Source organism: Ammodytes marinus (genome assembly GCF_949987685.1).
Source record: "Ammodytes marinus genome assembly, chromosome: 13".
Taxonomy (NCBI): Eukaryota; Metazoa; Chordata; class Actinopteri; order Uranoscopiformes; family Ammodytidae; genus Ammodytes; species Ammodytes marinus.
Window position 1 is genome coordinate 1,258,892 of NC_137217.1, and position 26,567 is coordinate 1,285,458.

Consider the following 26,567-nt stretch of genomic DNA (forward strand, 5'->3'; position numbering starts at 1 on the left):
ATGAAAAGCATAATAATAAAAAACAATGTATGTGATGAAAAACGATACATTTCATTAATTTCCTTCATTTTCCTTTATTTAACATCATGTTCAGTGATTATTATTAATGTTATGAACATAATTTTTTATTGTTAGGGTCTGATGAAAACACAGAACGGCTTATAGAATGGAGGGTGGAGAAGCAGGAGCTTTTCACCGGGCGGCGAAACGCTGCCATCAAGGGCTTCGAGTGAGTTTATCTGAAAATTTGATAAAAGGATCATTTATCATTGGACATATTAGACAATTTTTGGATTCCCTATCACTTTAGAATGTTTGTTGAGGAAAACGGCCTCCAGGGAAAGGTCTTGCCCACATGGGTAAAAAAGAAGTGGGAAAATCTGAAACAAAAATACAAGGTGAGTGAGGAGCTCTCTGTCTGCCTTTGATACAACATTTACCACACTAAACTAATGAATTTTTTTTAAATCTAATTTGCAGGATCTGAAGTGTCCTAAAACAGGGGTCAGCACAGAGGATGGGGAGGCAACAGCAGCCTCTTGGAAGTGGTATAACGTTCAATAATGGACCTGGCTCTGGACAGCTTCACATTGAATCGGGCTTGCACCGGATTCAGAGCACGGGCCCGATATGGTGTCATGAGGCGGATGGGGCCAGTTAGGCAGGGGTACCCACTGTCTCCCAGGATGCAGCTCCCCTCTGGCGGATACAGCTGCTGGATGTAGACCGGGCTGTTCCTCAACACACGTGCATCATGGACAGACCCAGGGAACCCACAAAACACGTCAAGGAACTTCCCTCGATGGTCACATATGGCCTGCAGCTGAATAGATGGAAACAGCTTCCTATTAAAATAGCAGGCTGCATCCTCTGCAGGGGGTTTTATTCGGATATGGCAGCCGTCGATAGCACCAACTGCCACGCAAAATGCTGGTGAGCCAGCCGCCCGGGCAAATCCAGCACCGACTTCCTCCATTTGGTCCGGTTGAGGAAACCTGACGATCCTGTTCATCAGACCTACCACCCCCCAGCTGATCTTGTGCACAATCCTGTGTACCGTGGTTTTGGGGATGTTAAATGCCCTTGACACCACCCTGTATGAGGCTGCATGGGCCAGCCAGTAAAGGAAGACCAGGACCTCCAGCTCCTTGCCCCATCCATGATCACACTCATGCGGAAGAGTAGCCGTGAGAGCAAGAATGGAGGTTCTTGTCAGGCGAAGGTCAGGGCGGAGGTTGGAAACCCCATCAAAAAATAACTGGAGGATAGGCACAGTTGGGTTTAACTGGCAGTTTGTTGTTGTAGGTTGGATGTTCTATAAAATAAAAGATCAAATGTTGATGTATGCAAGACTTATTTGAATTCCTGTTCAATCCTGCCTGTTCACTGTTTTATATCGGGCCAACTGTTTTACATAGGTTATATAACTATTCTAAATCCTGCAAACACTGTTAGGCTGGTGCTAGAAAAGCTACTTTCATTGTTTATTTACAGTAAGAGATACACAAATACTACATATTAAGACTGAAATGGCCAGATTATACATACAATGATGCATACCAGAATCCGCTGATTTGGCCACATGTGTTCATACAAGAAAGGTAGTCAAAGGTAGTCATAATATTTCAAACACACACACACACACACACACACACATATATCTCATTTGCTACGTGTGGAATAGAGTAGCATGCCTATGGTGACTAGTTGAGTAGAGATAGTAACCTAATATGTATAAATGAATTGGACAAAGTCATTTCGAAGATAACCAAGTTAGGTATTGTCCACAAAGTGGAAAATGTTCTTCTGCTTCACCACAAACAGTATGAGCAAACAAATAAATATGATTTGAATTAGAATGATACACTTTATTTGTAGCCTATATTTTAATCAACAATGGGGACTGCACTGAATAACAACATCGAAATTAACTAATTATTACATTTACAATGACAGTGAAATGCTTTTTGTAGCTTTACAGATAATACAGAGTTTTCAAGTTAATTAAAACATACATTACAGAGCAACAACATCCGAGCTCTCCGGATTGATCTCCGACTGTAAGCACGTCTCTCTCGTGCTTGGCGATTGGCGTCATGGATCACTAAGGCAACCATCATTTAGAAATAATTTTGAAGTTTTCAAATTTGGCGGATGAACTGCGACGGATATAAGCAAGAAGGTCAAAGTTCATGTCGCATTGTTATGCCGTCATAGTATGTCCCAATTGTGTGATTACTGCATCCCAAATAGATTCTTTTTATCGTCAGATGTAGTATGTAGAATAGAAAAAAGAAAGAGTATGCGATTCGGAACGCAACCGATGTTTCTGATTTTTTCCTCAGAGGTTGCCCATTTCTCATGCTCAGATTCAGCAATACCTTCAAAGACCAAGTTGTTGCAGCGAGAATGATTCTCTAGATAATCAGCTTTTCCATTCATGTTGTTCTGGTTTAAGTTGACTGTGTTAATGTCATTGTGTAGCTCCTTACAATTTTTAGATAAGTTGGTGGAAAGTGATTTTAACTCATCCACATCCTTCTGGGTGTAACTTAGACTGGATTTGAGGTCACACACCTCATTTGAGACATTGTCTTTTATTGAAGGAGTCCATGAGCATTTGCACAAAGCCTTTGAATGAACTCTCTTGTTGTTGAAGTAATTCCTTATAAAATAACTTCTGTTGTTCCAGGAGATCACGTACCTGTGCAGAGGTGATGATGTCCTCATCATTTCTCCCCTTTGGTGGCATGATGCAGGAAAAGTGGGCTGCTACTGAAAGCCTGGGCCTAGCCTAGCCTGGTGGAGCTACCCTGGCCTTGTGGAGATGGTGGTCCTAGCCGGGCCTGTTGGGGCTAGCCTGGGCTGGTGGAGGTGGTGGGCCTAGCCTGGCCTGCTGGAGCTAGCCTGGGTTGGTGGAGGTGGTGAGCCTGGCCTGCTGGAGCTAGCCTAGGCTAGTGGAGCTAGCCTGGGCTGGTGAAGGTGGATTGCTGCTTTAACCCATTGATGACGGCTGCTGCGCGATGCCACATTGTATCTCCTGTCTGATGCTGCGTCGCGCAGCATTTTTACTTTATCTAATTTTCATGGCGTGCGCAACATAGAATGCACCGTCATTGGTTCAAATACACATGAGGTGGGTTTTGTTGATTTTTTAAGACCACGTGACCACCCAAAAAATGTGTGGTTTGCCGAAAATCACGCCAATCAAAAAATTAATAAATAAATAATAATAATAGAAAATACGCCAGCTGTGTCGGCGATAGTGTATTACAGAACAGTTAGTGGGGTTCGGAGCGCAGAATCAAGGTCTACTATAGGCTACTGACGAAAATCACACAACACATCTATTTATTAACAATATTTATGAATTTAGGCTATATTTTGCTGCTCCAACTCAAATTCAGCCCAGCCAGGCGATAGTTAAGTTTCAGTTTCGTTTTCATCTCCGTGGTATACAGCCGTTTGGACCAGCTGATCGGCTCCCGACAGCAGGAGTCAGTCTGCGTTCCAGTTGTACTGGGAAATCGGATTTATTGTGCCAGTGATAACTGAACTAGATAATAGAATAAAGCTATCTTCTCCTTCCTATATCTGTCTATCTTTATCCCTCCACTGCACACTCAGTCACTACTATCCATGCTAAAAAGAAGCAGGATTATAACCTTGTTTAGCACATTATTTTTAATTATTTTATATTATTTATTCTTTTTTTTCTCCCCCATCTAATTTTTACGATTTTTTGAAAAATGTGTTGGTTTGTAAGCGCTAAGGGAGCATGTTTAAATAAAACCTGTGAACCTTAACTTTTAAATGTATTTGTATGTGCTACACAGGCTTAGATATTAAGGTTTTGGTAGACTTTACAATTCATACTATTTTTTCAGAAAACCCTCAGGCATTAAGGACATGCATCCTAGATTGCCATAGTCATCAATGGGTTAATCCTTCTTCAAACACTTGGTGAATCTTCTGGTCAATGATAATTATATACATATATTTCCTTTTAGTTGAGCTGCCACTGTGTGCTCTGCTGCTGCTGCCACTTGTGTGCTCTGCTGCTGCCACTGTGTGCTCTCAACCATGGGCTTAAACCATTTTAACTTTATGCCAAAAAGCTAGCCCAGCTTTTGTCTATGTATTTTTTGATTAAGGAGAGCTGAAAAATTGTAACCTAAAAAAAAAGGTTACCTATGATCAGGGCTGTACGCTTATTTTTTTAGGTGGTAGCACTGGTGCTAGCAAGCAAAAAAATTCAGTAGCACAAAAATAAATTTGGTAGCACACAAAGTAGGCTATGATTGAAAACTTGCATAACCTTAACCCTTGCATTTTGCTCTAATTACCTTTGAGCATGTCATCCTGGTCTCATTTGAGATTCACAATTAATATGATATCCTAGTGTGTGCAGTAGGACCTAATAATTGTAGAAAAATGAATAGGGGTGCACTGATTGCAATTTAGAAAAAAGAATCTAACCTGCCAATTGCAATTTTTTGCTGATTCAGAATTATTATTATAATGTCCTTCTGTTAATTAAAACCAAACTTTAAAACATTAAACATAGCCTATTAAATACATAAGTATACATATTGGTACAATTTAGGATAAATTAAATAGGTTGTTGGGAGTAGCTTTTCAGTGGCTTATTTAAAACTTTGTTTAAATAGACTAGGCTAACTGTTGACTGCTCTCTGCAGCTGAAGGAGTTGCCTTTCAAGCTAGAAAAAAGCGCTAACTTCCTGTTCTTACCGGCTTCAAAATAAAAGTCAACTCACGTTTGGCTATTAACAGGCTTTTAATGTGAAGGCGCACAGGAAATGTTCTGTTTGTACACGCGCTAACTTAACTGCGGTAATGTGCCGTCTCCTTCCGGTAATTGCCGTTGGTAAAGTTTTTATACCTAGAATCGCTGCACGAGCACAGATCCCGAGCACACATCTTTCACCAGCCAAAGTGGAGGGTGGACTCAATAACTTAGGCTACTTGCCTAAGACTCATTTACCCACAGTGTTAATGTAGAGCCCTCTAAGCAGTGTTGTGCATCTCTCCTCTGTGTTTCAAAGACAGCCTCTCCTCATTATCAACCTGTCGCAAGAGTGCGAATGGATTCGTATTCATCATCGCACGTGATCAATTTCAGTAGCAAATGCGATCAAAACTGTCGCACTGTACAGCCCTGCCTATGATAAGAGGTACACTTTTTCATTATGATAAGAGGCTGGAGTCAAACATTCCCTTTCACTTACCTCACAAGAGATTGGGGAATAATTATGGAACATTTTAATTACTTAATATGATTTTAAATACTGTGAATAACCTGTTGGTGGTTCAAATAATTTCCCACTGCTCTGTTTCCCTCTGTTCCCCAGCAGTTGGAGGCCCAGTGAACCAAGAATCCTAATGTAACCTTGGGAGATAGGTCAATTAGCCTTTTCTCAACTCATACTATTGCCTCTTTTCCATTGAGCAGCACAATTTGGTTTGGTAAGGAACAGCAATATATCTTGCGTTTCCACTGCCGACAGAACCCTAACTTGGTAGACAGGGTTTAGGCCGGACGACGATGGCAGCGCCAAGAACCATTGAACGGCACTGGCCCTTATAAACAGTCTATGCTTTCACCACGGCAGCTACGTAAGAATCATAGCAGCGGGACACAGTGTAGCCCGACAATACATTCATTGCTCGATGGTGTTTTGTGCCCCAAATGGAGCCATCCCACTGTTGGGGGCACAAAACACCAAATACCACATTCAATGAAGAGGAAGAAGCCATTATGATAATGAGCAGTAATATTTCTTACACAAGCTCTTCTTTAGTTCACAAAAAAATACATCCTGCACAGGCAACATGGAAGAGGTCTCACTTTTAGTTGGGATATAAGCTGTTATGTCAATGTTTTCATGCCAAACCTTGTTATTGCAGGATTGTACTGTTCTTTACCTGAAGTGTGCCTTGATGTTACTGGGGCTGGAGGAGCGGGTCTGGACCTCTTTCTGCTTCTCCCTCAGGATGCGCTCTGCTAGCAGGTAGTATGTGGCTGTGATGTGGTTGTATTTGTTGGTCTCCAGGGCTCTGAAACAACAGTCACATTAGAGACATATACCAATGAAAATCATGCTGTGGGACCGATAGAGGAAAGGACAATAAGGCCTAAACTATGGCAACACATGTGCTGAACATCAGAGACAATGCAAAAATACTCAAACAATACTCTGTGTCATCAGTTAAACCCATTTGTAAAATCTCACAATTATCATCTTAAACACTTCATCACAAGATTATTGCAACTGCAACCAAGGACTATTTTCATTATCAATTCATTTGCAGATTATTTTCTTGATTGAACATTAAACATATGGCAGCGTGTACGGACGTTCTACGGATAGAAACAACAACAGCCGTCAGTTTTTATTGGACATTGACAGAAAGAGGAATTATTACCAGACGCGGGCGGCAGGAGTTAGGATTACTTCCCCGGCCAGCTTCCCCCCGGAGAGGAGATGCCAAAAGAGGTGCGAGAGGAAACAGAAATGAGGCAAACGCGGAGGCATTAGAGCAAGGCTGGCTAAGATGCCATACAGGCTAGCTCTTTCAACTCTTCTCTTGGCGAATGTAAGGGCTCTGGACAATACAGCTGCTGAGGTCTGCTCACAGCGACGTAATGGAGGGCTGTGCCTATATTTTTACCGAGACATGGTTGACCGACCGCATCCCGGACTCAGCCGTTCAGGTTGAGCGGTTCACGTGCCACGGTTCGGACAGAATCCTTGTGAAAGGAGGAAAGAAGAAAGGTGGTGGAGTCTGTGCGTATATCAGTGATGCTTGGTGTCGGGACACTGTTGTGGTACAGTTGTGTTCAAAATAATAGCAGTGTGTTTAAAAAAGTGAGTAAAGATCAAAATCCTAATAATAGCTTTTATTTCCAAACACGCAAATGCATTGGGGACATTGCACATTCTATTCCAAATCCAAAGATGAAGAAACATTTGTTAAATGTTTCTTCATCTTTACAAAAAGTGAAGAAAAAGGAATATCAGACTGTTTTTCTTTACAACTCAAACATTTACTGTATCAAGTGAAAAATGCATGAAGATTTAGCTTTCCTATGAATCACTGAACTAATATTTAGTTGTATAACCTCTGTTTCTGAGAACTGCTTCACATCTGTGTTACAGGGAGTCGACCAACTTATGGCACCTGTGAACAGGTGTTTCAGCCCAGGACGATTGGACTACATTCCACAATTCCTCTGCATGTCTTGGTTTTGCCTCAAAAACAGCATTTTTGATGTCACCACATACGTTATCTATTGGATTAAGGTCCAGGGATTGGGCTGGCCACTCCATAACGTTAATCTTGTTGGTCCGGAACCAAGATCTTGTTCGCTTACTGGTGTGTTTGGGGTCGTTGACTTTTTCTTCACTTTCTGTAAAGATGAAGAAACATTTAACAAATGTTTCTTCATATTTGGAGTTGGAATAGAATGTGCAATTGTATGTAAACACTGTTCACCGCTGGCAGAGTTTACGATCATAAAGTGCTGTCCGTTCTTTCAACCGAGAGATATAAGCAACTTTGCCTGTCGCCTGATACAGTGCTGTGAAAAAGTATTTGCCCCCTTCCTGAATTATTCAGTTTTTGCTTGTTTGTCACACTTATTTTTCTCAGATCATCAAATAATTTATAATTTAAGACAAAGACAACTCAATGGAAATCAGAATACAGATTTTGAATTTTCATTCTTTTTATTGAATGTAAAGAGTTATTCAGAACCTATTTCACCCATGTGAAAAAGTATTTGCCCCCTAAACCTAATAACAGGTTGTGCCACCTTTGGCCGCAACAACTGCAACCAAACGTTTGCGATAACTGTCTTTTACATCGCTCTGGTGAAATTTTGTCCCACTCTTCTTTGCAGAATTGTCACCCCAGCCTTAAGTGTGAAAAATATGAAAAAATATGAGAAATCGGGAAGGGGGGAAATACTTTTTCACAGCACTGTATATCACACCAACTACCAACATCGCTGACAGAATAAAGGCACTTTGGGAACTTTATAACGGCATCAGTGAGCAACAGACAGCCAACCCAGATGGATTTTTCATCACCGCTTGGGATTTTAATCATGCAGATCTCAAGACTGTTCTCCTCCAATTCCACCAACAAGTGAACTTTTCCACAAGAGAAAGTAACACTCTGGACATGGTTAACACATCAATCAAAGGGTGCATGCAAGGCTTCCCCCCTCTACTCCCCGACATCGGCAGCATATAGATCAAAGGTGAAAGTCACCAAACCGGTTCTGAAGGAGGTACGTGCCTAGCCAGAGGGGGGCCTTTGAGCACTTCAAGAATGTTTTGACACCACTGACTGGTAGATGTTCAAGCAGGCAGCCACCTACCACAACCACACAGACATTGAGGAGTACTCTGACACTGTCACCTCCTACATTAGCAAATGCATTGCACCACCAGAACCATCACCACCCGGGCTAACCAGAAGCCATGCCTGACAAGAGAGGTCCGCGGGCTACTGATGGAACGACTTCAGAGTTCGGGACTAGGGCTGTCGGAATACCATTTTACATACAGGCTTCGAATAATCGTCTTTTCTGAGCGAGTATTCGAATACTCGTTCTAAAAAAACCACACCACCAAAACCAACATTAATAATCCCAATGTACTCCCTGAAACTGACCTTGTGGCACGAGGCATTAATCTGCGTAGTTTGTTGATGATTTAAAACTTTTGAGCGGTAAGTACGTCGGAATTCCTTTCTTTTCCCTGTGGAAGCGAACAGCTTTTGTTCCGTTCCAAATCAGCTGTCCTCTGTGCCATAGTTAAGTTTACAGGAGCTTTTCAATTCATCCCTGAATGTGCATCTTTTCGGGGACTTATAAATCCATACAAAGATCCAATATTTATAGTCTTTCGTGTCCATATTAAATCCATTATTGACTGTGTATTCCCATGATGCAAGCCAGTCACCGTTGATAGTCAATAGCCGCGCCTCATAGCGAACGTACACAAACAGCTAAGCTAACATTAGCATTTAGCCAAGCAATGCTTTTCCTTCCAAGATCGCGCTAAAGTTGTTATAAAGTTAAGGGGAACAAATAATCTATTCTTCCTCCATCTCTCTCTGCCTACTGCGCTTGTTGCCGCTTATAAGCCCCTTTTACACAGAGATTGCGGCATATTGACGGAACGACAGTGCGCCAATATGCCGGCTCTGTTTGGTTCTGTGTTATTTACACAGAACCAAAGCAAAGCCGGCATTCTGGCGCATCAGTGTGCCAATTTATACAGCGTTACACATTCCGGAATGAAAGAGGGGTGCCTGAAAGCAGCGTCAGGTGTGACGTGTATATTTAGCGCCGCACCGGTCAGCTGCATGTAAACAACACTGGCCGGTGTGTTGAGAACAGAAGCGCTGGTGCTTGCAGTCTTTTACTGACCCCGTGATGTGCCGGTTGATCGTGTCCTCACACACACACACACACAGTGTGTGAAGTCACGTTACTGCAGACTGAAATAATGTGTGGAGATAAACTCAGGCTGCTGGATAATAATAGCGGCGCCGATCCGGACACAGCCTAGCTTAGCTTAGCCTAGCTTTGCCACTTCATTGAATAAATTCCCCCGGGCAGAAATACACTCACAAACTCTGAAAAATGAAGCGTGGGGATTTGGATTGAGCAGCGGACCTTATAATCAGACAGATAAACCGCTGTTACTTTTCTTTGGTGATTTTTATCAGGACGAAGCACTCTATAAGTCAGGGCTGTACGCTTATTTTTTTAGGTGGTAGCACTGGTGCTAGCAAGCAAAAAAATTCAGTAGCACAAAAATAAATTTGGTAGCACACAAAGTAGGCTATGATTGAAAACTTGCATAACCTTAACCCTTGCATTTTGCTCTAATTACCTTTGAGCATGTCATCCTGGTCTCATTTGAGATTCACAATTAATATGATATCCTAGTGTGTGCAGTAATAATTGTAGAAACATGAATAGGGGTGCACTGATTGCAATTTAGAAAAAAGAATTAACCTGCCAATTGCAATTTTTTGCTGATTCAGAATTATTATTATAATGTCCTTCTGTTAATTAAAACCAAACTTTAAAACATTAAACATAGCCTATTAAATAAATAAGTATACATATTGGTACAATTTAGGATAAATTAAATAGGTTGTTGTGAATGTGTTGGGAGTAGCTTTTCAGTGGCTTATTTAAAACTTTGTTTAAATACACTAGGCTACTGTTGACTGCTCTCTGCAGCTAAAGGAGTTGCCTTTCAAGCTAGAAAAAAGCGCTAACTTCCTGTTCTTACCGGCTTCAAAATAAAAGTCAACTCACGTTTGGCTAGAAACAGGCTTTTAATGTGAAGGCGCACAGGAAATGTTCTGTTTGTACACGCGCTAACTTAACTGCGGTAATGTGCCGTCTCCTTCCGGTAATTGCCGTTGAAGCCGTGAAGTTTTTATTCCTAGAATCGCTGCACGAGCACAGATCCCGAGCACACATCTTTCACCAGCCAAAGTGGAGGGTGGACTCAATAACTTACTCGCCTAAGACTCATTTACCCGCAGTGTTAATGTAGAGCCCTCTAAGCAGTGTTGTGCATCTCTCCTCTGTGTTTCAAAGACAGCCTCTCCTCATTTTCAACCTGTCGCACAGGTGCGAATGGATTCGTATTCATCATCGCACGTGATCAATTTCAGTAGCAAATGCGATCAAAACTGTCGCACTGTACAGCCCTGTAAGTGTAGTCCATTTACCGTTTACAATAAAGTTAATTTCAACTGCAATATCATGTTTAAAATAGTGCTGTCAAACGATTAAAATATTTAATCGCGATTAATCGCATTAATGTCATAGTTAACTTGCGATTAATCGCATTTTTATTTATTCTAGCCTGAATGTCCCTTGACTTCTTTTTGTCCCATTATTTTTTCTCATTTTAATGCTCTTATCACACCCATTCTAATTATGATATTTAAGAAGAAATACACTGAATTACAATGATGTCTACACCATTGTAATTCAGTGTATTTCTTCTAAAATATCATAATTTGCAATTCAGTGCAAATAACAATATAGACCCCCCACCCCCTGCAACCCAACCCTTGAACAGCATTCACAACATATTGGAACTTCTTTTTTGATTTAAAAACCAAACCATAAAACAACATAGGGTATATAAAACAAATTAGTATTAAGGCTACATTAAACTGGTTGTTGTAGGCCTAAATGTTTTGGGAGTCTTTCATCCACGGCTTATTTCAGACTGTGTGTGTAGTGGACACACAGGTGGTTGCCATGGCGCTGCTGCAGCCGAGGCTTCAGTCTCCCTTCGTAGCGAAAATTAAAGTGAAAATGAATGACTGGCGGCTGCCACTAACATTCATGGAAGTTTTGGTGTGCGCGCAGGGTTATAAGTAAGACTTCTGCAAATGACAAGCTTTCTTTTCTGTTCTTTTCCGCGTAGACTCAGAGCATGGGTCTCAGAGTCACACACGGAAGACTAGTGAAGGTTGCGCAGCTGAGCTAGGAAGTGCTAGGATCCGGTTTCTGCTTCAAAATAAAAGTCAGAATTGACTTCGCCGTTTTGCCAGTTAAATGATTTTAATGTGAAATTACGCTGTAGGACATGTTCCGTTTGAATTGACAGTAACTTAAATGCGAGCCATATGTATAGTTTGTGGTGTTTCAGTTGTTCTAACATTACTAGTTGATTCAACAGCTTGTGAAAAAACCACAACGTTTCCTAGGCCATGACAAGCGTTAATCGCGCGATAAAAAAATTGACGCCGTTAAAATGGGTTTGCGTTAACGCCATTAATAATGCGTTAAACTGACAGCACTAGTTTAAAATACTATGAAGGAGATACGTATAATGGTCACTGTCATGTGCAATACTAGTACTTTAATGTGCAATAAGAATTGTCACTATATGAGTTGTCAATATCACTATTCTTTCTATAAGGCACAGTTTACTTGCATTTATTTTATACTTTGAAAACACTGTATATTTATTTCACTTATTTTGTATTCTTTGTTTTGCCTTTGAGCTCTATTCTCCAGTATGTACACTTACTCGACTATGGCCTCTCGGTCGGCGATGTCTCCTAGCACCATGCGCTGGATGATGCTGTTGTGTTCTTCCTCTGACAGACTCTTGTGGGAGACTAATGGAGTGTTGTACTTGGTGGCTGGGGATGGGTCAACCCCCTGCAGCCAGGCATGGCTCTCAATCTCTTCCAGGGAAGCTCGTCGCTTGGGATCTCTCTGAAGCATCCGGTCTATCAGACTAAGGCCATGACGAGAGGAGAGGACAGAGATAGGAAGAGAGAAATGATTAAAGAGATAGGACACACATTTTGAATTTCTCTTATCAAATCAACCTTTGGATAAACAAAAAATATTTCATGACAATGATCATTGATTTGAATTCAGCGAACTGCAGTTTCCTATGTAAGCAGTGTCAACTTTAATCACCATGTCTGATTCCTCACCGTTTGGTTTGTCGCTTATTTTTGGACATTTTCAATGCCTTATTGACAGTGTGGAGAGACAAAAGATGAAATGGGGTAGAAAGGGGAATGACGTGACTTTTGGTGATGGCGCGGTGTTGATCAGACGTGACTCAGTTGTCGCTTTGCTCTAATATTGTTATAACCCTTTAAAAAGCAGGAGAAGAGAGAAAAGAGAAATAATTGAATCAGTCATAATTGAGTGACTAAAGCCTAGGTGTACTAAAAAGCATATGAAGAGTTCTTAAGAAGAATCGCCACCTCCCTCGCAACTACATTTCGCCATGGAACAAGAGGAGGGCAAAAACCCATCGCAGCCGGTCCAACCCTCTGTTGAAATTTTGGCTGCAATTCAGTTTAAAATAAGAGCTGGAAGAGGACTTAGCATCAAAATTTGACACAGCGATTCAGTCAATTAAATCTATTGAAAGTGAGCTAAAGCAAAAACCAGGATGATTAACGGAGGAGGAAGAGCGCATCGGAGTGGTGGAAGACAACGCCTCAGTGCTGAATAAAACAACCAAACAACTGAGAGAACAAGTTGAGAGTTTGACAGCAAAAATGGAAGACCTTGAAAACCGACTTTCTGACCAACAAAATTCAGGGAAAGGATAGAGATGAAACTGATCCGTGAAATCATATGATAAGATTAAACCACCATGAAGATTTGAACAAGTGACTGCTTTGCTGTCAGTGGCATACTGTAAAATACAATGTTAATCCAAGCTAAAGAATGATAAAATCTGTGCTTTATTGAAAGTTTTGCCTACTGTTAAAAGGGAAACTAAAAGAAAAAATATGTTTACTGTACAGTGCATACGGAAAGTATTCACAGAGCTTCACTTTTTCGACATTTCGTTATGTTACAGCCTGTAATTTTCTAATTTTCTCAAAATTCTACACACAAAACCCCGTAATGACATCATGAATTTTTTTTTTTTTTTATGTTTGCAAATTTATTAGAAAAAAATAAATATATATATAATATGTACATAAGTATTCACAGCCTTGTGCAATACTTTGTTATGGCACCTTTGGCAGCAATTACAGCCTCAAGTCTTTTGGAATATGACGCCAGAAGCTTGGCACACCTATTTTAAGCCAGTTTCGGCCATTCCTCTTTAAAACAGAACCGCTCAAGCTCCATCAGGCAGGATGGGGAGTGCCCCTCCAGAGATGTTAAATGGGATTCAAGTCTGGGCTCTGGCTGAGCCACTCTAGGACATTCACCGAGTTGTCATGAAGCAACTTCTTCGATATCTTAGCTGTGTGCTGTAATAAGAAATATTGCATATGGAATGTCTCCTGACTGAAATGTTAGATTTCTCAAATGCTTATTAGTGTAATGAGAAACATTGTATTTCTCACACCCAAATCCCCCTCCCCACAGGACAAATGTAATCAACAAACCTTTCAGGGGCCCTTTACACGGTGAAAACGTGACATTTTATCCTGTTTTTGGTTTAAAAAGTTAACACGTTCAGACGCAATTGATTTGAGAACTTCACTCGTGCACATGTTTTCCAAGAAAACGCGCCGAAATCGTTGTTGTAAGCATGCCAAGCCAATAGTCAACAGTGACATTTAGCCAAGTAGATAGCTCTTCCGGTACAATTTGATGCATACAACCTTACTGTAGTCTGTAACAAAAAATTAATGCCACTAACGTTCATGAAACGGTTGGTGTAAGCTTGGGGTTCCAAGTATTGTAAATTACAAGCTTTCTGTCCTCTTATTTAACCGCGTTGAACTCGTGAAAACAGAAGACATGCTGATAGTGAAGGGGCTTTGTGACTTGCGGTCAGAACGTTGTCATTCTCACCCATCCAGCAACCATGTAGCCTGGATCAGTTATGAACCTCCATGTTCTGGGATCCACAGAACATGAAGCTTCTGTTTGTTTGATTAAATACACTTTGCTTTAAAACAGTATATTACGTCTCATTTTCTCACAACAGAAATGGCGCTGCATAGCAGGACTAGCTCGACAACCTCCTTCAGCCCGGACCTGGACGCTGATGTGGTTGCCCTGGTTTCAAACATATTCCAGCCTAAAAAACCTCTACTGAAAGCAGGGTGGAGTGGAGGAGCTTTTGGCCGGCCTGTGGAAATTGCGGCTTTTTAAAAGAACGGGTGAGGGAAACTGAGATTGTTTAATTTTAATAATTGGCCTAACATTGGGGGATAGGGATTAATGTTATATGCTTATCTGCTTCGACACGGTCATTCCTCATTTTGAAACCCAGATAATTCCCATCAGATGTAGAAAGAAGCGTGTCTGCTCTGAGCGAGTAAATCTTTATTAAGAAAACTAAATGTTTTTCCAGAACTATTTGTTTTTTTCTTAACCCATTGATGCCTGCTGCTGCGCAACGCAACATTGTAGCTCCTGCCGGCTGCTGCGTAGCGTAGCATTGTTGTTTTATCTAATTTTCATGGCGCATGCAACATAGAATGCACCGTCATTTGTTCAAATACACATGAAGTGGGTTTGTTTGATTTTTAAAAACCACGGGACCACCAGAATGTTGTGTGGTTTGCCGAAAATCACGTCAATCAATAAATAAATGAATAAAAAAAGAAGCCGATCGGCGATAGTGTATTACAGTTAGTGGCGTTCTGAGCGCATAATCAAGTTCTATTGTAGGCTACTGACGAAATTCACACAACACTTTACTTGTAGGCTATATTTTGCTGCTCCAACTCAAATTCAGCCCAGCCAGTTTCAGTTTCGTTTTCATCTAATAGGCCTTTCACACCGCCGCAAAATCGGCGCTAGTTCTGGGCTTGTTCGGAGTTAGAGCCAGTGTTTTGGTTTCACACCGCCAGAGAGCCTGCTCCGGGCCGTAAAAACAGGGGGAACTCATACCCCAGGATTGAGCAGGGTTTGATAAGAACTGCTTGCGCGAACGGTTGGGGGAGGGATTATCCTGACCAACCAGAGCAACTCAAACCTCATGCCCGCCATATTTAAAAACACCGCTACTACGAGACGTAAACATAACATAATTACCGAACGTAGCGATCAAATTGACCGGCGAGAATACGCTGTATGGGTCCTGTTTGCTTAAGAAAGCAAAGCGAGAGCCAACAAGTGTAAAAATAAGACGTATTCGCCGCTGTTGTTGTGCTTAAAGCTAGCGGTAGCTTTAGCGTTAGCCACAAGAGCAGCGGCGTCGGGTGACGTACACACACGTTTACAGTGACGTCATGACGTTGCTCTCTTGCCGGCTCCATGGCTGTCTCCGGTCGATGTGAAACCAACCGGTTCATAACTGGGATAAGGCTGTAACCAGTTTTGAACTGACCCCAACACCAGCCTGGAACTGACTCTTGGTTCATTTTGGTGTGAAAGGCCTATAAGTGTTATACAGCCGTTTGGACCAGCTGATCGGCTCCTGACAGAGGGAGTCAGTCTGCGTTCCATCTCTTCCTCCCTCTATCGGTCTATCCTTCTCTCTCCACTCCACTATCCATGCTTAAAGGAAGCAGGATTATAACCTCATTTAGCACATTATTTTTAAGTATTTTATATAATTATTATTTTTTCCCCCCCAATCTAATTGACGATTTCTAGAAAAATGTGTTGGTATGTAAGTGCTATGGGAGCATGTTTTAATAAAACCTGTGAACCTTACCTTTTAAATGTATTTTATATCATCTTTCTATGTGCTACACAGGCTTAGATATTAAAGCTCACATATTATGCACTTTGCTGTCAATTTTATATGGTCTAAGTAGTCCCTAATACTTATTTTTTTAAATGTTTGCTGAAAAACCCATTCAGATCATTTATTGTAGCAAGCCTCTATACCAGGGGTCCCCAAACTTTTTTCACTGAGGGCCACATACAGAAAAATCTACGAAGGGCCGGGCCACTTTGCAAAAATAACACATTTATCAGGACATGTAGCTGCTCTGGGGCCGTATTCACAAAACATTTTATCTTAGCGCTAAGAGTACTCCTAAGGAGCACTAAAAGTTCTTAGTAAGGAGTAATTTCTTAAAACCTATTCACAAAGCTGATAAGATCAACTTTTACTAAGGAATGGGAGGAACTCCTAAGCTGAGAATAGAGGGCGGTGTTGACCCTGTTGCTATGGATGATGTCATGTTCATACCTTCTATGCCCACAGTGATTGGCTGAGAGGGAATGAGAGCTAAGAGTGAGTTTATGATAGAAACACTGTGGAGATATCCATATTGTGTCGCTGTATTAAAGTGAAGAGTTTTTATATACAATTAATGACAAGTGACACTGATTTAACATGAAACCAAGATACTGCAGGGTTTCCCACACATTCGTTCACAATTAACCTACAATAGCGCCACATAGGTCTATTAATTTAAAATGTTACAATGATTTGAATCGGAAAAAATATCCTCATTGAACAGCTGCACGCCATGCACTCTCACTGTATTTCCCTCAACGGCGGACTATGCCGCAATAGTCAGACAGCGACAAACCAGGAAATTCGCAATTTAGAAACAACAACTGGCGAAATCGTAAAGTGCATGCGGAAGGAAAAAGGCGAGACACGCAACTATACAGTAGCGGACCTGTGGAATGGAGGAGTTGGAAGCGCCACATATGGGCCTACTCTAGTAACAAATTAAACCCAAACGTGACACCAACAGTAACTTTCAGTGCATCGTAAACCCAAAGCAACTGCAGGAAAAGGAACTTAATACATAATTTTTTATATAAATATAATAGATATAAATGTGTCTATACTTTCTAAACATAGCTTTACTAAGATCATTAAACCCTTACAGCTATTAAGGTACCTTTTGTAAAGCTCACTAGCATTAAATCTCTCCAAAATGCCATCAAATGAGTGTCTGTGATTTACTCTTAGTGACTTAGGAGTCCTCTCGAGGACTCCTAGCTTTTCATAGATTTAGGAGCTAGTTTTAGCGCTAAAATGCTTTGTGAATTACACTTATCTTAAAAAGTTAGGAGTCCTAAAATTAGGAGTGAAACGCCCCTTATTTTTGAGAGTTACTCCTAAATCAGCACGTTAGGACCTACTCTTAGCCTTAAAATGTTTTGTGAATACGGCCCCTGATGTTTAGTTTCATAGTGTCTTCGTAAATTGTAATCCTTCTTCACGGCAACACTTTCCTTGCACATTAAACAGACACATTTCCCCTCTTGTTTATATGCCAATGATACACCCAGTGTTTTCTGCCTTTGCGTCCAATGTCCAGCAGGGTGAAAATAGTATCCAGCCGAGGTCCCGACCCTCCTAGGGGGTTCCGGGGGTATGCCCCCCCGGGAGATTTTTTAAAGTTTTTAAAGCGAAATGCATGAATCTGGTGCACTTTGAGAGGGAAATTAAGAGGCTAAATCTGAAGAATTTTGTATGAAAAAAAAATGGAGACACTGTGTCAGATGAATTAGAAGCTATTGGAGAAGGACGCATAGATTTTCCATAATAATATTAATTTAAAATAAAATATTATGCAGGGTCCTCTGGGATGGGCTTGTTGCTCATTTTCTTTTATGGGACATATTTCTCTGTAATATAACGAGTGCATTTAAATTATTTAAAAATTAAAAGCGCCATATTACATTATATTTTTTTTAAATGTGCCACGGGCCAATCAATCAGTGTTTGACACCCCTGCACTAGTGGGTTAACTAAGAAATGCAGATTTTTTTTTAAAAAAAAATAAAAAAATTCAAAGGGCCATATTACATTATCTTTTTAAAATCGGCCGCGGGCCAATAAAAAGGGGGCCGCATTTGGCCCGCGGGCCGTAGTTTGGGGACCCCTGCTCTATACCCTGATGTTCCTCTGGTCTCCAGATGACCTATATTGGTGTCTGCAGCCTGCCATCTGGCTGGCCCCTCCCACCTCTCTGCCGGGCCCTCCCACCGTCTCTGCTGTGCTCTTGTGATACTAGAGAGACACTGCGTGACTGCGAACACAGTGTTTACCCGAAGTGAAGCCATACTTTGAACAGTTTGACATGACCTGACATGATTAAAACCAGTGAAAACAGTAGCTTCAAAGTTTGATTTCTACAAGAATAACTTCCCACCCTTTGTGGTGTTAAAAACGAGGCATTATTAAACTCCAATGGGAAAGCTAAGTTAGAGTAATAGAAGCAAACGTTGGGTGCTACATCCAAAGCAACATGTGCGCTAACGGCTAAAAATAACACTCAGACGATTTAAAACAAGTGAAAACAGTAGCTTCAAAGTTTGATTTCTACAGGAATAACTTCCCACCCTTTGTGGTGTTAAAAACGAGGCATTATTAAACTGCAATGGGAAAGCTAAGTTAGTGTAATGGAAGCAAACGTTGGGTGCTACTCCCGAAGCTACATGCTACACTAGGTAAATAACAGGCAAACAACCATTGAGGAAATTCCTTTTAGTTTCACCGATGGAATTACTACACAAGTAGTTCCCTAAGATTTGTCTCGTTATGAACGCGACATTATTAAGACTGCTGTGATTAAGATAAATTTGTGTATTATGAGCAGAATGCTTCTGTGTTGGTTTATGCAACACTCTGCATGGTTTGCTGCACTACGGGCATCTTGTCGCTTAGCGGGGAAAACAACATGGCTGTCGCTCTGAAATTTTTCCAGAGGATCTTGGTGCCGTGGACCAATAAGAAATGGGGGGGGGGTATCATAAGCCCCTTTTACACAGCCAGTGAAAGCCGGGAATATGCTGGAATTTCGGCCCTCCGCCCTGCTGTATAAATGCGACCGTTGCGGAAGGAGGGAAGAAAGGTGCGAGAGATTGTTCTGGGAATTTTACTACCTCGGGGGGTAGTAAGATTCCCGACACAATCAGTCCCGCCTCTCTGTTTAAATGCTCCAGCTTGTTGTTGCGGAACAGGGGGGCGTTTGACGTTCCATAGCCTACGTTCTAAACATGCGACCATGTTAGCAGTTGAAGGACGTGTGTTTAACATTAACCACGGCGGCCTGATGTCCAGTAAAAATCACCAAATAAAAGGAACGGCGTATAATCTAGCTGATCATAAGGTCCGCTGCTCAATCCAAACCCCCACGCTTCATTTTGCAGAGTGTATGAGTCTATTTCTGCCCAGGGGAAGTTGTACAATGGGAAAGCTAGGCTAAGCTAGGCTAGGCTAAGCTAGGCTGCGACCGGATCGCCACCGCTATTATTATCCTAAGTCTGAGCGTATATCCACACTTTATTTCTGTCTACAGTAACGTGACTTCACACACTGTGTGTATGTGTGTCTGATTGGCAGATCGCTGCCCTTACAAAGAGACTCGCTCACAGCAAACCTGTCACACAAACACACACACACACACACAGACAGACAGACAGACACAGAGGTGAAGCAGTGAGCAGCGGAGTGATTTTTGTCAGTTTGGTTAACAGTCCCAGAGATGTTGGACTCAGCGCGTCGCGAGATCAACCGGCACATCGTGGGGACAGTAAAATACGGCCCTCTTACTGCAAGCTCCAGCACTTCTGCTCTCAATTCACCGGCCAGTGTTGTTGTTGTAAAGTAGCTGACCGGCGCGGCGCTAAATGTTTACGTCACACCTGACGCTGTTTACAAGCACCTCTTTCATTCCGGACGCTGTGTAAAAGGGGCTACTGATGCGCCAGCAGGCCGGCGTTGCTTGGTTCTGTGTAAATAACACAGAAGCAAGCAAAACCGGCATATTGGAGTGATGTTGTTCCGTCAATATGCCGCAATCTCTGTGTAAAAGGGGCTATAGACTACTGCACGGTGGAAGTTTCTGGTTACTAATGTGGGGGGGAAGCATGGACATATAAAGAAAATATGGGGATGTGGCTGTGCCGACTGTGACGTTATAGTCGGCGAGAATTCTGACTGGAGTATATTGGGGGGGAGGGGTGGGGGTTTCAGAAAGGGGGAGAGTGAGAAAAGGAGAGATTGTTTTTTTTAAATATTTTGGCAGTCTCTAGGCACACCGTGGACCCATGGATATGTTAAAACACATTTAAGAAGTGCATTTAGCATAATATGTGACCTTTAAGGTTTTGGTAGACGTTGACAATTTGTAGTATTTTTTCAGAAAACCCTCAGGAGATAAGGACATGTATCCTAGATTGCCAGTCATCAATGGGTTAAGGATTACAAGTTTACCACGGAGTTATATGGATTTTAGGCAGGTCATAAATGCTCTATTCAAAACAACATCCCGCTCAGGTGTAGAAAGCGTGTCTGCTCTGGCTAGTAATTTTGTATGTTGCTTTTGAAACAGAAGCGGATTGACGGATTAGTCTGTATCACTCGAATGAGCTTGGGTTAGACAGAACATCAGTGAGACAAGTGTAACATTTCCTCTTTTCTCTGTCAATCTCACCGGGTCATTGTAGTTTACTGTTGCTGTTTACTGTTTGCAGGAGTATTTTTCAAAGAAATAGTTGAATTAACAATTCCTCTTTGTCCGTTGTATGCGTGTGTGCGTGTGTGCGTGTGTGTGTGTGTGTGTGTGTGTGTGTGTGAGTGTCTGTATATGTTTGTGTGTGATGTGTCTAATAGGGATGAGCCCGAATCCGAATATGTATTCTGATAAGCACGGATAATGAGTTAGATACGGATACGGCTAATTTCCGAATAGTCCCGTTATTATTCGGGGATTTTTTTTTTTTAATATTATGCGCTTAATTGACGCGGCGCGTTCCGCCTCAATGACACAACAGGCAGGATGACACTAACAGATGTTCTGTGGTGGACACGAGAAGGACCGGGCGCGTCCCGTGACCCGCGGCCTCTCTCTTTTTATCCACTGATAAACGCAGCGCGTTCGCCCTATCCCTTGAATAGAGGGTTCTACCGGAGAAGAGACGAACCGATGGAATATGCTACGACCCGAGTCACCGTCAGCCCTTCCCCGATGTATTTACATTCACTAGGCGGCCTACTGCTTAAACTCTTTCAAACATCACAACGTTTCCATCAAACTGATCAGGACATGTACTTTTTCAGCTGTCAATCAATGCGTAGACACCTAGGCCTACTTCAGGACCCATACAATAAAATCGGAAACTGCAAACTTGAAACATTAAAATCACATATGGCTTTGTGGAAAGGCTAAGATATTATTTAGGGTTTATGAGATTGGCACATACGTTGATACAGATTGTTCCTAAATCTTAGTTTAGTAAAACAAATGTAAAAAAAGAGGGAGAGATAGAGATAAAAAAAAAAATCATGAAATACAGCTGTAGCCTACATGTTTTTTCCAGTTTCAGATTGTTCAATTTCCCCCAGTTAAGCCTAAAGGGGGATCTTAGTTCGGTTAAAAGTAAAACACTGGCCCTCATTTACATATAGGGGAAGGTGGGGTGATTTGTGCATTTTGGAAGTTGCAAAACCCCTTGTTTCTAGAAAACCGTGGAAGAAATTGGAAATGTGACCACATATTTAAGAAGAGCCATCCATTTGACTCATCCTGTAAAGAAGGGAGACACAAGGAATAAGATATAAGCACATTTAAGCTAAAAAAAACTGTGTTTTGCCTTTCAAAGTAAAATTTCCATGATCAAGGTTTTTTGATTATTGTGTCTGAACAATTATAGACACGTTTGAAAACATTTGACACATGTTTTAGTGCTTTGGTATGCTACACTTTGAGTCTATATAGTTAGCACAATGTCAACCCTAAATTGCTGCATCATGCCTATTATCCAAAATTCTGGGGATGGGGTGATTTGTGCGCAAGGGCCTGGGTGAGTTATAAGTAAGTAAGTAAGTAAAATGTATTTATAAAAGCACATTTATGACAGTTTGCACTGTCCAAAGTGCTGTACATAGTGCATTCAGTAGGTAAACAATGAAGGTAAAATAACAATAACCAAAATAAAAGACGTAAAGCCCATACATCCACATAAACACAGATAGTAGTGCAGAGGTAAGTAAGTAGTGCAGAGGTTAATGGGGAGGAAACACCAGGGTGTACATATGGGTTTTGAGCCTTGATTTAAAGGCAGAAATGTAGGGGGAATCACATTTGTCAGGTGGCAGTTGGTTCCACAAGCACGGAGCAACTAGTGCAAAGCACATTTCTGAGAGTTGTGCCAGTGGCATGGCTGTATACGCTGGTCACCAAAAGAAAGTGATTGTCTACAGTAGCTCAGAAGAGAGTGACATCTCAATTCCACTTAACGACACCACTTATGAGAGTTCAGATGGCCAGAAAGATGATGATGGTGACTTTGTCATTGTGACACAATGACGCACAAATCACCCCACTACGTGGGGTGATTTGTGCGACAAGACAACTTTTTTTCCGAAAGCTATATTTCTTAAACAGTTTATTCCAGATCCAAAGTTTTTATTGCCAGGGATGCACAACATCCTGAAATATATGTACATATTTGAGTTGGAGACATAACTGTCAAGGCCTCACTTTAAAATCACTTTGAGTAAAAAGTTGCACAAATCACCCCACCTTCCCCTATAAATAGTGAGTGGCCTATGCACAGATTTGGGCTGTTATTTATCAATATTTTCGTTCTCTGAATTTCTTTGTATTCTGAGAACAAATTTAGAACTTCCTCAGACCAAGGCTTAAAGAATATGATCGTTCCACTGTATCTTATGCGACACAACGTTTAACGTTTAACAACTCCGTTATTTAAGTTTTTTTGTGGCAAGTAAGAACATTTCCACTCACTTATTAGTAAATGAGGGGCAATGAGAGAGAGAGAGAGAGAGAGAGAGAGAGAGAGAGAGAGAGAGAGAGAGAGAGAAATATATCTGACTTTTTGACTTACATGTCAATACTAGAAAATCCCGCAGAGATTTTGAATGTACGGGCCATCCGGTGCCGACCGCCCGCCCCGCAGGCGCCCCACCCGTCGGCCGGGCTCGAACGCTTCTACTAATCGCCGCCGCGTGCTTTCCAAATACGAGCCCCAAGTTGTGGCCAATTGAAGGTTGCAATCTTTGCCGCAATCATGGCCGCTCTCACGAAGACGTTTTCGTTAAGGGCCGCCATTTTTTTTTCAGCTATCTAGCTAAAACTTTATTTACATGTGTATGTTGGTCCCCTGATGCTGTGTACACAATTTGGTGATGATAGGTTGGAAATCCACAAAGTAAATGTCACTTGACTGAATTTCAGGTCATGTAAATTTGGGAAGAAAAATAATCATGGCTGACCCCTATGGTCCAAGAGGCTTTATTGTAGAGCACTATGAGCTGTACATGTGTAAGAAATGCCAAGTCAATCAGAGTGAGTGGGAAAGGGGCGTGGCCTGTCAAACATTGCATTTTTGAATAATGCTTTTCGCATTTGTGGCGCCCCCTATGGGTTAATCTCGACAAGCTTCGAGGGACATGCTACCACATGTATTCTGCACATAACCAGCAAGTTTTATGACGATAGGATTTATGGTCAATGAGTTATGGCCAATTTGTTAATAAGCCTGGAAAAGCATCACAAAAGAAGAATGCAAAAGTTTTGTGATGTCAATGGGTCACAGGCTTGATGCAGTTATTGCAAGCGAAGGATTTCCAACAAAATGTTAAGTCTTATTTACTTAAATTTATTTTAAGTGTATCTGTTCCAATACTTTTGCTCACCTAAAAATGTGGTGTTCTTTTTCAAATAATGCTATCTTCTCAGTTAGGGCTGGGCGATATGGGCTAAAATCAATATCTCAATATTTTTTTCAGTGTTTCCCGCAGGATTTTTTTCAGCAGCGGTGCTGTGGTCCCCAAACCCTGTAGGGGGGTCCGGGGGCATGCCCCCCCGGCCGAATTTTTTTTGTACCCTGTACATTGGAATCCATGAATCTGGTGCACTTTGAGAGGAGAATATGCACTTAAATCCTATTCACACAGTCCTGTGTATTACTGTAGATAGGATTATTGGTGTTGTAACTTTGCCTTTTGTGTCTTCATTTACAGATTTTGACATTTTTGTATAGAAATTAATATTTAAACAAAAAATGCCACAAGGCAAAAATGATTTGCACAATTTATTTACAGATTTTTGCCTACTGCTTAAACACTAAAAGTGGTTGCTATGCCCGAAGCATTACAACCTCTGACTTTTGTAACCATGCCCTAAACAAAAGCACCAACCCTACAAACACACAGCTTTGCACTGTGTTTGAAATTCTCCAACACACTTCTTTCAAAACACTACACACTGTTTTTTACATAAGACACATTGTTCAAAAATTAAATCTCCTGCAATCTTGGACAAAACACCTCTCAGGATCTACCACTGCACCCTCTCTCTCTTGTTCTCCTTGCTTCTCTGTCACTTCTCTTTCCTCTCTTACTTGTTCTACCTGTATTTTCTGTAATAAACTTGAGCACTTAAACAACAAGTAAGAAATGCTAGAAATCTTATTTGTTTCCTTCAAATTACCCTATATACATGTATTTGTAATGTTCAAATAATATCACCTAGCATTATGCATTCAAATCCAAAAGAAAATTCTCATTAGCTTGAAAGTTTGCTTCCCTAATTTGCTTTACTAACCTCAGCTCCTCCATTGTCCCCGTCTGCCTTTCTTTTTCACCCAGCTTTTTAGACTCATCTGCAAATGTAATATATTATTTAACTATGTATATATACATTGTGCACAGTGCATCCCTTAAGAGCTTGTACCAGCCTTTTAACCTTTGAGCCCTAAGACATTTTTGAGATGTTTAGGTTTACCTGGATTTATTCTCTTATTAAGATTGCATTCATCACCCCTATAATGCATAGTAGGGGTGTAACGGTACACTAAAGTCACGGTTCGGTACGTACCTCGGTTTTGAAGTCACGGTACGGTACAGTACGGTACGGTTCATAGTTAAGGGAGAATGAACAGCTTTAGCTGTCAGTAACTAGCTGACAGTATGTAACATACAAATAAAATGCATTACAAATATAAAAATACTGCTGCAATTCTCCAATAAATAAAATACTTATTAAATACTAGTGTAGGTTCAGTATAAACTAAAATTGCAATGAAAAAATATACAGTAGGCTATTAATGGGTCTTTTTGACTTTAAAAAAAGAAAATATTGATGCAGCTCTCTTAACCCATTGATGACTATGGCAATCTAGGATGCATGTCCTTAATGCCTGAGGGTTTTCTGAAAAAATTGTATGAATTGTCAAGTCTACCAAAACCTTAATATCTAAGCATGTGTAGCACATAGAAACATGAAATAAAATACATTTAAAAGTTAAGGTTCACAGGTTTTATTTAAACATGCCCCCTTAGCGCTTACAGACCAACACATTTTTCTAAAAATCGTCAAAATTAGATGGGGGAGAAAATAAATAAATATATAATATAAAATATTTAAAAATAATGTGCTAAATGAGGTTATATAATCCTGCTTCCTTTTAGCATGGATAGTAGTGACTGAGTGTGCAGTGGAGGGATAAAGATAGACAGATATAGGAAGGAGAAGATCGCTTTATTTTATCATTTAGTTCAGTTATCACTGGCACCATAAATCCGACTTCCCAGTACAACTGGAACGCAGACTGACTCCTGCTGTCGGGAGCCGATCAGCTGGTCCAAACGGCTGTATACCACGGAGATGAAAACGAAACTGAAACTTAACTATCGCCTGGCTGGGCTGAATTTGAGTTGGAGCAGCAAAATATAGCCTAAATTCATAAATATTGTTAATAAATAGATGCAATGTGTTGTGTGATTTTCGTCAGTAGCCTATAGGCTATATAGTAGACCTAGATTCTGCGCTCCGAACGCCACTAACTGTTCTGTAATACACTATCGCCCGTATTTTTTTTTTTATTATTTATTTATTTTGGTGCCTTCTAAAATGCATGTTCGATGTGTTGCCGCATAGGCGATCGCAGTGAAACAACCGACATTGTTCCAAACGTCTATCACTGTTTTCATAATTCACCTGGAATCTTAAATTATCTCTCAAACGGGATTTGAATAACAGGGGGGCGCCTGCAAGCTCCGGTTTCCTGTTGACTTTCGTCATGCAGTTCGCTCTCTGTTCGATAGCACTGTATAACATCTTTATTTGCACTAGGCCTACTGATAGACCGTAAACGA

The 26,567-nt window shown here is 41.1% G+C and overlaps 1 protein-coding gene across 1 annotated transcript in view; it reads right to left on the minus strand.

Moving 5' to 3' along the window:
- snrka (SNF related kinase a) overlaps window positions 1-26,567 on the minus strand; it is a 77,634-nt gene that overhangs the window by 31,328 nt on the left and 19,739 nt on the right. Inside the window, exons 4-5 of the mRNA XM_080038877.1 lie at window positions 12,108-12,320; window positions 5,947-6,078 (exon numbers count right to left, since the gene is read on the minus strand). Coding sequence (XP_079895003.1) covers window positions 5,947-6,078; window positions 12,108-12,320 — 345 coding nt within the window. The remainder of the gene's footprint in view (window positions 1-5,946; window positions 6,079-12,107; window positions 12,321-26,567) is intronic.